The following is a 13,806-nucleotide window of genomic DNA, read 5'->3' as shown; positions in this document are numbered from 1 at the left end:
ACGTCTGATGCTTAGGTTTCAATGAGTTTCAGCATGATTTAGAGCCTGTATTCACTTCGGGCCTCCGATGTCAATGTTCACACATATTGACCACCTTCACCTTTACAGGTGGAACTTGAAAATGTGAATTTATTTGAAAAGATCATTTATTTCAGTAATTCAACTTAAAATGTGAAACTAATATCTTATATAGAATCATTACGTGGGAAGTTTGATATTTCAAGCCTTTATTTGTTAAAATTCTGATAATTATGGCTTGCAGCTTATTAAAACCCCAAATTCAAAATCTCAGAAATTAGAATATTACATGAAATCAATAAAAAAAAGGATTTTAAATAGGTACAGAAATGTCGGCCCTCTGGAAAGTATAATCATGCGCATGTTCTACACTACTTTCTGCATGAATTACTGCCTCAATGCGGCGAGGCATCTATCCTATTAGCCCGTTTCACTGTTGGGGTTTTATGGAAGACCAGGAGGCTTCAATTCTGCATTTTTCGGTCTCATTTCTTATCTTTCTCTTCAAGTTCAAAATACTGTATTGTCCACCAATGGGGAGTTGTAGTGCAGCAGATAGTATACAAATCACAGACAATAAAAAACACTTAACAATCCATAAAAAGTAGTCGATAAAAAAATAAATAAAGGGGGAGGTCAGGCGAGTTGGCTGGCCAATCAAGCGCAGTAATCCCATGGTGGTTGAACCATGTTTTGGTAGTTTGCCAGTGTGGGCAGGTGCCAAGTCCTGCTGGAAAGCAACTCCATAAAGCTTGATTGCTGAAGGAAGCATGAAGTGTTCTTAAATGTCCTAGCAGACGGATATGTTGACTCTGGAATGACTAAAGCAGAGTGGACCAACACCAGCAGATAGCATGGCTCCCCAGATCTACACAGACTGTGGAAACCTCACACTGGACTTAAAGCATCTTGGATTGTGTGCCTCTCCATTCTTCCTCCAAACTCTGGGACCTTGGTATCCAAATGAGATGCAAAATTTGCATTTGAGTGGACTGACAACCTCAGTCCACTCCTTGGGAAGCTCCGCCAGAACCCCACACTTTTGAATGGCCTTTTCCTGACAATCCTCTCCAGCCTGCAGTCATCCCTGCTGCTTGTGCACCTTTTTCTTCCACATTTTCCCCTTCCACCTAACTTTCTATTAATGTACTTTGATACAGCACTTTGAGAACATCCAACTCCTTTTGCAATTGCCTTTTGAGGCTTTCCCTCTATGAGGAGGGTGTCAATGAGGGTTTTCTGCACAACGGTCTGGTCAGCCAGCTCAGTCTTCCCCATGATTGTGAATTCTACTGAACCAGACTAAGAAACCCTTTAAAGGCTCAGGAACCCTTTGCAGGTGGATTAATGGATTTGGATTAATTAGCTGATTAACGTGTGAAACTATTATCCTACAATATTGAACCTTATCAGAATATTCTAATTTTAGTTAAAGATTTATATTTTGGGGTTTTCATAATCTGTAAGCCATTATTATAAAATTATAACAAATAAATGCTTGAAATATCTCACTTTCCATGTAATTAGTCTATATAAGATATTCGATCCACCTTTTAAGTTGAATTACTGGAATAAATGAACTTTTGCATGATATTCACATTTTTCGAGTTTCACCTGTATACTACACAGGACATCGACTATCTGATTATGTAGTCATTACCAGATTTTTACCATACAGTTTTCCTTACCATCAGCACCCGTGAAACCTACAGCAGGTTCTGACTGGTCAATAAACATTACACAGTACTAGTTTGTAATAAAAAAAAGGACTTGTTTCCCGGTCAAGCATCAGCAGGTGTGAATAGGGTGCACACTTCAGCTTAGTGTCTTGGTTCGTATTTGGGAAGCCATACAGACTATACATAAACTGTCTGATACTGGACATTTCAGTGAATTAGTTCTTCGCCAAAAGGGCTTCCTGTACCACTAGTACTTTTTACTGACATAAGGCAAGTTTTTTTGTACTATTAATTGTAATTATTAAATGTCTGACATTTGTATTGCCCCAAATAGTAAAGCACTTTAGTAATAATATCAAATATATTAAAATATTTTATCCTCAATGCAGCTTCCCCAAAACGTTGAGATAGGTTTCTTAGTCAGCATTTAACTCTGGTCACAGGATAAAAGCGGTAATGCAAGGTCCAACAACTCTGCCAGAAACAAGTTTCAGATGTCTACCTCACATTTAACAAATGCTGCACAGCAACATTAAACTAAGTGACTTTTCATCAAGACCATTTAACCCTTTTTGACGAATGGAAAATCACTTAAATTGAATTGAAGTCGACCAACGATTGACGTTAAGCTGCATCTACATCAGCTTGATATGACTAAAGAACACCCAACAACAAAAACACATTGGACAACCTTTAAAAGCAGTAAAACAAATGGCATGCAGTATAAAATACCTCAAATTGCTCTTTTCTCATAACAAAGCCCCTTTCAGTCACTTTCAAATACCACATACATTTGTTACTCTGCAAGCCCCAAATTGAAAGTAAATATTAACCAACATAAATTCTAGAATCACACTTCGACTCTTTGCAATACTGAGATGCGATCAGTTACCTTTAAAAAAAACAAATTGTTTTCCTTTTCTTATTCAGGACGAGTCCTCCCTTTTCCACACAACTACCATGTTCTTATCACTGAGCGCCACAAGGTAGGACAGCCCCTGGCCCATGGCCACAGTGTTGATGGACGGGGCCTCCACTGGCCTGGAGGCCCTCATCAATGGGGCCGGCCACTCAAGCACCTGAGAAGAACCACAAAAGACCCTCGTTAGCACAACAAAACCGTCAAAGGCCCCTTTACTCAAAGATCCTTGAGCAATGGGGTGTACTTCATCAGCAGATGACCCAGTAGCCCAGTCAACCAGCAAGAATCAATGCATGCAATACTGCGTGTTTAATTAACCCGAGGCAGGGAGTTCTCCAATAGGGCTTGTACTTATTAGCTACTTCTATTTGGAAGTGTAGGAGCATTGGAATGTTAATTCATGTGTTGGTGGTTAGGATTTTTTGCTCATTGTTTAAGCAATGAACTGTGAAAATGTTTGTCATTAAGGGGAGATGTTGAGTTTGAAACCGCCACAGCGGTTCTGATGTGAGACGTGACAAAGTGTTCATTAGCCTAGGTTACTGTATCCTTTTACGCTGATTCGGGATTTTACACAACTAAAACTTCTCTTGAGCCATCGCACGTCTGGTGTCAACGCTACCTCAGTGGGGGGGACCAGTTGTCGGCGCTGTTGATCGTTTTCCAGGAGGAGGTTGTGCAAACTGTAGGACCACAGCCGTCCCCTGTCGTCCCCGCACACCAGGTAGCCTTCCTCTGGAGAAGGACACAAAGCACACGGTGGGAACGGTTATGCTCGGCAGTCAAATTCTTGCAAATACAAAAAGTGGACGTTCAATTCAATTGACTCATTCATGCAGTCGAAGACACAACAGAGGGAAAGATGGTGAGAGTCAATGATACACGTTTCCTGTTTATTCTAACAAACCTACAGTCACACAGGTCCAGCCCAGCATGCCTTCTACTGGTGTCAGTAAACTAAGTAGGTGCCAAAATCAGGTAAAACCCAGCTCTAGTTAGCTGTGTAGTGCGCCCTCTACTGCTTTGACTCAGCCCCATCCCATCACTCTTAGAGGAACGTTGTGTTTTATTTATTTATTTATTTATTTATTTTTAAATGGTGAGACTCCACTAGCATGTATTTTTACTGGATCCAATAGAATCCACTCTCATGACTCAGATCAGTCCAACCGATTGTACAAAATACAAACATTGTTGTAAAATTTTAAGTTGTTTTTTTAATGTGTCCGTGGCATCACTCATCGGGTTATCCACGCGTTCTCGCGATGGTCTGAGGCCAAACCTTGGAGTAAGATTTATAAAGCTATTTCCCTCATAACAACATGGAAACCCCCATAATTACTTTGAACCCCCCAAATTTCAAAGTAATAATTAAACAAAAGGATTATAGAATTGCTTTCTACAGGCGGCTCGATGATCCAGACTTTTATTTCTACAGTTGGACCAAAGTGGGACACTTAAGTAATCCCAAATGCTCTAGTGAACTTCAAGTGATGGGTGGATAATGCTGAATCCAATGAAATGAAAACCTGCCCTCTCAAAGTCTGTTTATGTTTAGTTCACTCCTGGTGATCGTTTCAAATCACTTCTATCGTTCAAACTGGATATGTTGAAATTTGTTGTTCAGACTGATCTGCATGTCAGATGGTTTCACCCAAGGTCTCACTCGTTATCGGACTGGACGGAAATCGAGACTATGCTTTTATTTGCAGATCGTAAAAGGTTACACATAGAATGATGAGGGGATCAGAGAAGATACCCATAACAAAGACAACAAGCATTACCGTTGGGAGGCCCACAGCCACGCACAATCCTAAAATAAACTAAAAGGCGTGTGCATGGAGGGTCTCTCACCTGGACAGGTGCCGAGGGCCAGGTAGGGAACACTCGTGGTGGCCCACTGCAGCTCCGCCAGCAGCACGGCCACCACGCTGCCGCGCCTCTTGGCCTGGCCCCGCGTCTGGCCCAGGCTCCACAGGTAGATGGAGGGCTGCAGGTGGCACTTGGAGGCTAGAGGGAGAGACCACACACACACACACACACGTTTAGTGCCCTTCAAATCATTTACAATAAGACACACTGTGTAGAGATAGTAAACATTTACAGTCCACATTGTTTTGTGGATGCATAAAAAAAATTGCCTTCAAAATACAGCGCGAGACGAGGTTAACTGAAGCAAGATGATCTGTTAATTAAGCATCGGTTTAGTTTCACAACAACAAAAAATACAATAAAAGGAACAAAACCAATAGATTCCCTTCCCGGTGGGCCCGACTTACCCACGATGTCGTTGGTAAGGAATCCTAAGCCGTCAATAGTGCGGTAGCTGTGGTCTTTGTCTTCCTGCTTATATATGGGGAATGTGATCTCCATCTCTGGGGCCCTAAGGAAGACATGATCATCTTTTATGGCTATCAAGCCACTTAGCTTAAGCCTTTTCTAATGTTGTGGGGAATAAGACTATTGTAAGGCACACTAAAACAAACACAAAAATGACATTCTGCAACCCAGCTCCAATTTCCAACTCTGCCAGGAGATAATGACAGAAAAATAAGGCAGAATAAAGGGAACCTACAGAAGTGCATTTCATTGTGCTGTAGTATTTAATCACTCAAACATACTTAACCGTTCAAAAGTTTGGGGTCACTTTATTTTTTAAAGAAAAGCACTGCTTTTTTCAAATGAAGATAACTTAAATTAATCAGAAAAACTGTCCAGACATTGATCATGTGGTAAATGACTATTCTAGCTGCTGTCCAGCAACCATCACTCCTTGTTCTAACGGTTAATTTAGAACAAGCAGTGATGTTCTAACGGCTAACCGTGTTAAAAGGCTAATTGATGATTAGAAAATCAATGTGCAATTATGTTAGCACATACTGGAAAACATGATATTGTCTGGGCGACCCCAAACTTTTGAACGGTGGTGTAGGTTGGAATAAAGTGACATACCACGAAGACAAAATGGAAATAAAGTACAGTGTCGAAATATGGACGAGCTGAACTCAAGTGGTCCCGATGGTAGTCTGGACGGAGGATAAAGCGCACCTCTTCACGGAGCCCGGGCTGAGCTGGGTGTTGAAACAGTGTAGCCCGCCGTCCGTGGCGGCCAGCAGCTGGCCATCGGGGGTCCCCGGGGGCAGGCCCAGGTGGAGAGGGGTGCTGCTGCACTCCAGCACCATAAGCTGACTGAACACACAGACGTTGCAGCTGACGTGGGGGCATGAAAGAGGCCAGGGCCGAGTGCTTGGTCCGACCCGCACGCGGTGCGGAGCCGCTATCGTTCTCTTGAACCGTTCCAACGGTGAGGACAAGACAGAGCCCTAAGGACGGCTTTCACCGTTGAATATATTATCGTCCCTACATCACCCAAATCGGTGGGTTGATATTTTTTCACGTCCTCTCATACAGAGTCACTTTTACGTGCAGTCAAACTACAGAAAAACTGTTATGCCCCCAATATTCTTTAATACCTTGTCCTATGTTCTTTAGCCCCACTCTAGCGACTGCAGTACTGAGATATCATGTCCTTCCAGCTGGAGAAGAGGGAAACCACCTGAAGAGCCTGTAGGCTTGGTTAGCCTTCCAATGCACTCACCTGGCCTTATAGTTGTACTGGCTGTCGACTCCTCCGATGTCCCACAGCGTGATTTTGTTATCATACGCCCCGGCTGCAAGGCAAGGGAATGACATTACCAAACAACTCCCCAATAGAACCTTTGAGTCGACGGTCCTAGAGAGCGCCATAAAAGTTGAATCAAAGGAGAATCAAGCCCCAGCTTTGGCATGCATTGGATGACTTCCTTTCTAGGGAACGTAAACTTCTGCATTCACAGCTTCTTATGGACTGCCAGGGTTTATGGGCCATCTGCCGATTCAGCATTGATGCGACACACCCGTCCTACACTCATTGAAACTGAATTGGAGGGGCGTTTACAGAAGGGCCTTCCTCTCAAATGGGCCGCCATGTTTGAAAAACCGGGGGCTGCCAAACAGACCCGATACAACCCAGTAGTAGGCCTGTCACCATAACAAATTTTTCTGGGTGATTAATTGCCCCAGAAATTATAATTATTGAAATTATACTTACTACTCCTACTCTGCTAAATATATATAAATATCTATAATGTATAGAACGCCGGTCGATATCTGGAAAATAAGCCCAGACAGATTTTCAATAAATAAGCCCTGAAGGGGCTTATTTTCCCGATAATGACCGGGGACGTTCTATACATTATCCCGCTTATTACACGGCTACTTGCCAAAACGAAAAAATAACTTCACATGGTGTGTCTTTTTACAATTTATTCGTTGCCAGCATTCGTATTGTTGACTAGCAGAGAAATAGTCCGCCGAAGACGTTGACGTCGCTTAGCAACCGAAGATGCTAGGGTTGACAAGTTACCGGACTACTACCCATGCAAGTGAACGGAGCGTTCCACGGCAGTGAGATAAACGCCTATAATATTTCTGATTATGGCATAGATTTCTCCTCAGATTAGGCCAATAAAGCAATGATTTAAAAAAAAAAAAAGAGTACGAATGGAAATTATTGCGGCCGGCAAAATATTATCGCTCATTTTAATTTATTGCGCAATTAATTTGTTGCTTATCGCGACAGGCCTACCCGGTAGCACCACCCTACGCTGGTAGATTATAAGACCACTGCACCACGGATGATAGCACCAGAGCCAGAGACGGGGGGGGACCACTCACTGAACAGGAGGTTCCCCTGCCGGGGACTGAACCTCAGGGTGGACAGGGCCTTGCGGCTGGCCCGGAACTCTCCGTATGCCACGTTGGACTGGGGGTGGGTCAGGGTCACCAGGCCCCGCTTCCCCCCCGCCGCCAGGACGGCGCAGGGCCGCGCCGGCGCGCCGTTGTCCCGGGACATCTGCACCGTGGACCAGCCCAGGGCGAAGAACTCCTGCACACACGCACACGCACACACGTTAAGAGAAGCCACTTTTGTGTCTCCCCCCCCCCCTCCGGGTATGCAGTTCAATAACAAAATCATGCTATCTTCTTTCCTCTCTCTACTCTTACCAACGACAGTGTTAAGCAATCCCCATCAGAACAACAACAGTATGGAGATCTTATAAGAAGAGCAGACCCGTCTAGCTCAATAGGTGTGTGAGGCAGGACGTGGCTCAGACCTCGCCAGGGACTTTGTACTTCTTCATGACCAGCCCAGTCTCACAGTCGATCACACAGATCGAGTCTCCTCCACACGTAGCCACCAGACGATCCCCTGTGGTGAAACCTGAGGCACACAGAAATCCACTCAGTATGCAAGGCAGAGGTTCAGGCTGATGAACAGATCACCGCACAGACACATACCGATACAGGGCATGTGGTTAAGGACAACAAATGGAAAATCGATAAGTTCAAATTATGGCTAGCTTAAGCCATTTATTATCAAAGCCTTTTTTTCCATTGTTGAAAGTATCGTTGATGCTCTGACAAATGAAATTTAAAAAAAAAAAGAATGTCTATTTCAATAAGCCTTCCTAGTTAAATAATGACATGCGCACTTAATTCAACCATAACATTAGACAACACCGACACCTATTCTTGTAGCTTTGTCCCGGCACATGAGCACAAACACAACCAAATGAAGTAATTGAATTAGTTTAGATTGCTCCATCGATCTCTGAAGGACCAGGAGGACTAGGGACAAACAACCCTTCACACCTGAGTATGTGCCATTCAGCGCTTCATTCATGTTTAAATTGGGTTGTGAATAAACCAAAGTGTGCTAGGCTACTCTTTTTGCATGTAAATATAACCACTGCCAGATGAACGGCCTTTAGATTGCTCGTCAAGGGAAAATCACTTAAAATGACCAAAGCAGTGAGAAATACAATATACAGTCTACAGTACAGAGTGGTGAGGCAGCATAGATGTGCTGTGATTACAAATCAGTTGAAACCCTTCAGAAGGCATCCGAATGACAGAATCCGGGTGAGCGGTTAGGACATGACTTCTGGAGGGTTTCAACTCATTTGTAATCACAGCTATGAATCAAACATTGTGGTGGGGTGTGCTTACAGCTGGTGTCTCCGCCGCCGTGGGCCAGAGGCTGGAAGGCGCAGGCCCACAGCGCGGTGCTGAAGTCCTCGGGGCTGTTCTGCTTACTGTGGCACTGGAGCACGTGGAGCGGCTTCAGCTGCACCCTCTGCCCTTCTTCCCTCGGGGGCAGCTTGGGACGTGAAATGAAAAGGGGGATCGTTGACCTCACGTTGATTTTGTGTGGTGAACCGTGCAAGATTATGCCCTCTGTGACGTCATGGATACGTCTATGTTTACAACACAGAGTTGTATTATTTGCGCTATTGTGTGCATGTTGTGTTAGTGTGCGCATGTGTACCCCTTGAGGATAAACGGGGGATCAAATCGCTTGTCAAGTACACTCCGGGTGCTCACCTGAGGTCTGATGCAGCTCCTTTTCCTCGGGGACCCCTCCCCGTCTACGGGGGTTGCCGTGCTTGTGGCTCGACCCTGGTCTCCGGTTGCTCTGCGTTTGGGCCGGCCGCTCTCCTCTTTGGGCTGCAGTCGCTCGACCAGACTCTTCCTGGGGGTCCTGACAGCGGGGCTAGCGGCGGGCTGGGCGGCTGCTGCCTTGCGTGGGCTAGCCCTGACGGCGCCAGCAGGGCCTGCCCTCTGTCGGGTAAGGAGGAGGGCGCCAGGGCTGTCCTTGGCGGGGGAGCTGCAGGCGTCTCCTCGGGCTCTTTTGCGAGGGGTCAGCTGGAGATCTTGATGCAACAGAGGTTGCTTCCTCTTGACTGGGGAGTTAATCACCTGCAGCAACGAAAATAATAGATATCGTAAGCATTATATGGGCCGTGAACAGTATCTATCCATCTATCTATCCATCCATCACACACACGCGCACATGGAAAGGGTGGATAATCGCTTAGTTAGTCACCATAGTTTCCACGTATTAAGCCAATCACATCCACTGTATATTGACTAGTTTAGAGCCTAAACCAAACTGCAAATAGCACCAGCATCGTAATAGCATTTGTTTGACAGAGTTCAATATCCTCAACAAAAAATACAGTGCTATTCGAGCATTAAGAGTCTTACATTGTTCTCCTTTGTGATTATGGACTCCTGGCTTTTGTCCCCTTCCTCGTTGCGCTGAAGCAGCGAGCGCAGGTATTCCTTGGCCAGTATCCCCACCTCAAAGGGAAGACATTTGATATTGGAGACACTATTAAGATGCCCAAAAACAGTGCATTAAAATCCACTTGTTTTCATATTGATCTGCTAATTGGCTGCAGAACGGCTAATTGGCTTTAAATATGGACACCACATTTAAAGGTTTTGGCTGGCAGACTCAAATAGGGTTTGAATATTCAACAAAAAACATTCGTAATGGCTTTGAAGAGAGAACACAACATACGGATAAGCCCACCGTATTACACAACCCATCCTGAGTCAACTTAAATAGTTTTTTTCTTTCCAAAAACATGGGAGCACGTTTAGCTTGGTACATTTTTTAACCCTGTATTGTTACAGCAAACCTGAGATAACAACACAGCATCTAAAAAGCGAGTGTCTGCGGTTATTCCTTCAGTCTTTCATTAACTGACATACCAGGGAAAAACAACAACAGGTAAAAGGTAAGGTTCTGGGCTCACCCTCCATCGGATGTAGTCTCTGGTGGAGTTGGGTCCGAATTGGATGCTACATTGAGCCGTGGTCACAAACTCTCTCTCCATGTCCTCCACTTTCTCCTGGGAGTTTGTGTCCAGGACGCCAAACTTCGTGGCCCAGACGGCAACAACCTGTTACACCGGAGCAGGGCGTTAGAGTCAGACGGTGTTTGTGCCTAGTCATTTACGCTATGAGCGAAAAACTACTTTGGCATAATGCACAAGTCGGCTTCATTGTTCCCGTCGTCGTCGTACCCTGTCGTGGAGGATGCGGCTGCTGGTGTGGCGGATGTGGTCGGCCCTGCTGCTGATGTTCTTGTCGTTGTACATCTTCAGCTTGGGCAGGAGCACCATCAGCTTGTACTCGTCGTTCACCTGGGGGGGCCAAACGTACGTTTGACTTGCTAGTAGAATGTACGCCGTATTGCATAACACATCAAAACCGACAGCAAACACTGCTGCGGTAGCCTTGTTTCCCTGTGTTTTCTTTATCAATGCCGTTCCTCACAGTGATATAAATGTTGCCGTCCAGCTTGAGTTCTTCCAGACCAGTGAGGGAGTCCAGGGTGGTGACGTCCTCCATCTCGTTATCCGAGAGGTCGAGAGAGCGCAGGTTGGGCAGGGCCAGGCCCTGGGGCAGCTCCTCAAGACGGTTCCCACACAGATCCCAGGACTGCAGCGACCGTAGCCGGGACAGCAGCGTCACAGGCAGGTCCTTACACTTCAGCCCGAGCCGAGAGAGACTGAAGCGAGCAGAACGACAAAGGAGGTCTCTTCTTAATCGTGAAAAGTGTTCCTATTCCCATTAAGTTTAACAACAAACCATAGGCCACAATGACTCTGGATTGACTCTGCATTGCTGGTTTTTAAGCAGTTGGTATGAAATGTTACCATGCCAACCAAGATGTCCAGCAGAAGCCAGGCACTTTGATGAATACTAGCAATGGCCCTCATGGTCTCAGTTCTACACTCCAGTCGAAATATTACACATTGGCTTAGGATAATAACAGGTATACTTACTTCAAGGTTTGGATTTGTTCCAGTGTTTTGGTTTTGGGAGAAGCCCTCTCCAATAAAAACTTTTCTGTTATCTTCTCCATCGCCTATTCTAAAATAAAAGGAAAGGATTGTTTAAAGCAAATGTTTAAGACGGACTATAGTTGTGCAAACAAAAACAATTAAATGTTGAAACTTAACGACAGTGACTTAGTGACAATAAAACTCAGATAATATTTTCGTACAAATGCCTCGGTACACCTCGCAAAAGGTACCACAGCGCCAAACAGAACGAGGTTTACACAACTTACCAACAGTAGCCTGCTTGCATGAGTCGCACTCATGGGTTACTTGGTACTCTTATTTTGTAGTATGTTGATCGAGAATAAAGTGGACGGTGCGATGTTTTTACAAGCTTGATTTTTAATACGCAGCTTGCTGCTAGATAACGTACTAGTATAAATCTACTGGTTGAATTGTTTATATTTAAGTATAATTTATACGCTACTCACCGACGCTGCCGACTCGCTCCCGGGAAAAAACTTTGTGCAGACCGTGACGTAATTTCCGATACAGGAACTTGTTCTTCTTCTTTCCAACCGAGGGGCGAGGAGTGCATTAGCGCCCCCTACTGTATGGCTAGAGTTACGTGCATTAGCGCCCCCTACTGTGTGGCCAGAGTTATGAGGCTCAGCTACCCCCACTCTCTCAAAACTTAAGCATAATAAAAAGAAAATAAATACAGAAAAAAAATTTAAGGTAGGATAAGGGGGAGGGCTAACATCCCCTCGAAGTAAAGTTTTTCGATGGACACCCTTGCAACGCTACAGTTGTGACTTGCTCCCGCAAATACCTTGCGAGAAAATTGGAAAAATCAAGAAAAATACACACAAATATAAGTGTTTTCTATGTTAATAATCATTGAATAAATGACAATTACCATCACATTATCATTATGCCATTTGAATGTTATGTAGGCATTTTCTTTATAATAAGCACAACCACCAAATCTATAGATATATATCTATATCTATATATAGCCGGGGATCCCGGCTCCGGGCAGCCCGACCGCGGGCTGAATGGCCGACGGATCCAACGCTGCCTGAAACGGTGAACTTTTGATGCAGGCCACGGAGCTGAAAGGATGGACGGACCCACAATGCATTTCGAGAGTTGAGAAATGTTCAACTTTTCTGGCAGCGACGGATCCGTCGGCCAATCAGATCGTGTTATGCAAATATATGCAAATCACCCTTGTAATACAACCCGGGAAAACAGATGGATACGTCAAAAAGCCCCCATCCGTCGACGAACACATGTAGTGTGAATGCAGCGTCGGTGTCACAGAAGGGGCGGAAGGCTCCGCCGTCCTCCCATGGACTTCCAATGTTAATTTTTTTTTTAAAGTAGAATATCCAAGTATAAAATATTTTAAAAGTCTGAAAATAAGAGAGTGATTCCAAGCTAATCTGAACATTTTAAAATTGGAATGGAGTCTGGAGGTGAAAAATTGAGGAAGGAGATAGGTCCCAAAGTTTGTAGTGAATAATAAAGAAGAAAGAAGAGAACTTAAGAAGAGCAATAGTTGAGCGCTGCATGCACTCAACTAATGACGTTGTTACGCGGTGATTGCAGTCAGCAACGAAGGAACGTTAGCCTGGCTATTGCCAGACCAACATCAATCGTAGGTTGCAGGGCGAATTCGAATTGCCGGAAGAACGGATTGGGGGTACGCAGTCAAAAGGAACAGAGAATATATGACACAACTTGTATTAACAATATAAACAGTATAATAATGACAAAGATTATAAGATGCAAGAAACACGCTAAACTATTGGGTTGTAACCATTGCAAAAAAGTTTGTAATGGTTTCTGGCAGAGATGGGCAACTGGCAGCCCGCATGCATCCTCACTCAGTGTGGCCCACAGATACTAAAAAATAGAATGGACATTTTATAAATAATAAGGTTTATTAATTTTATATATATTTTTAAACGCAACTGAATCAGTCAGTCATTATACTGTTCACCGATAGAGGACGCTTCCTATTTAAAAAATCTCAGGGCCGCGGGCCTTCCCCGTGAGGGAGGAATAAAGACAGCGAGCCATGGCCATGAGCAGTGCAAAAATGAAAAGAAAACTAAGTCAAGAAAACCGTACCTTTCAGTCAAGATGGGAACATTCAAAGGCAAACCCATGTGTCTAGTTTGCTTAGAAACAATAAGATATTGGGTGGGGAAAACACCACTGTTTGGAAGATTTTGTGGATGTAAGGACTTTTACAGGAGAGAAAAACAATTCACTTGAATTATTATAACAAAGAAATAACAACAAAAGCGTTTTCGTGAGCTGTCGGCGATGCTGGGGGCCCTAGGATGTCCATGGTCACTGGGTTACATGACTGGTAATCGTCTGGGAACCACTGCAGGTAGAGATGGAGAATAGGTTGTTCTTCCTTCAAACTAAAAGCCACACACCCCAGCTCGATCCCTCCGCTCAACTACCTCAGCTGGACGTCTGGTACCGCCAT

The 13,806-nt window shown here is 44.4% G+C and overlaps 1 protein-coding gene across 1 annotated transcript; it reads right to left on the bottom strand.

Annotated features, from left to right (window-relative positions):
* Positions 1 to 2,346: 2,346 nt before the first annotated feature.
* Positions 2,347 to 11,811, bottom strand: lrwd1 (leucine-rich repeats and WD repeat domain containing 1). The gene is made up of 16 exons (XM_079738761.1): positions 11,789 to 11,811; positions 11,301 to 11,388; positions 10,789 to 11,023; positions 10,536 to 10,655; positions 10,266 to 10,412; positions 9,709 to 9,804; positions 9,046 to 9,420; positions 8,671 to 8,821; positions 7,776 to 7,882; positions 7,336 to 7,546; positions 6,218 to 6,290; positions 5,668 to 5,808; positions 4,899 to 5,002; positions 4,474 to 4,629; positions 3,242 to 3,354; positions 2,347 to 2,776 (listed from the first exon to the last, which is right to left on the bottom strand). The coding sequence occupies exons 2-16, from the start codon at positions 11,378 to 11,380 to the stop codon at positions 2,624 to 2,626; spliced, it is 2,262 nt and encodes a 753-aa protein (XP_079594887.1). The 5' UTR covers positions 11,381 to 11,388; positions 11,789 to 11,811; the 3' UTR covers positions 2,347 to 2,623.
* Between the last annotated feature and the right edge of the window lie 1,995 nt (positions 11,812 to 13,806).

The sequence above is a fragment of the Pollachius pollachius genome (assembly GCF_949987615.1).
Source record: "Pollachius pollachius genome assembly, chromosome: 6".
Classification (NCBI taxonomy): Eukaryota; Metazoa; Chordata; class Actinopteri; order Gadiformes; family Gadidae; genus Pollachius; species Pollachius pollachius.
This window is presented reverse-complemented; position numbering and strand designations above follow the sequence as displayed.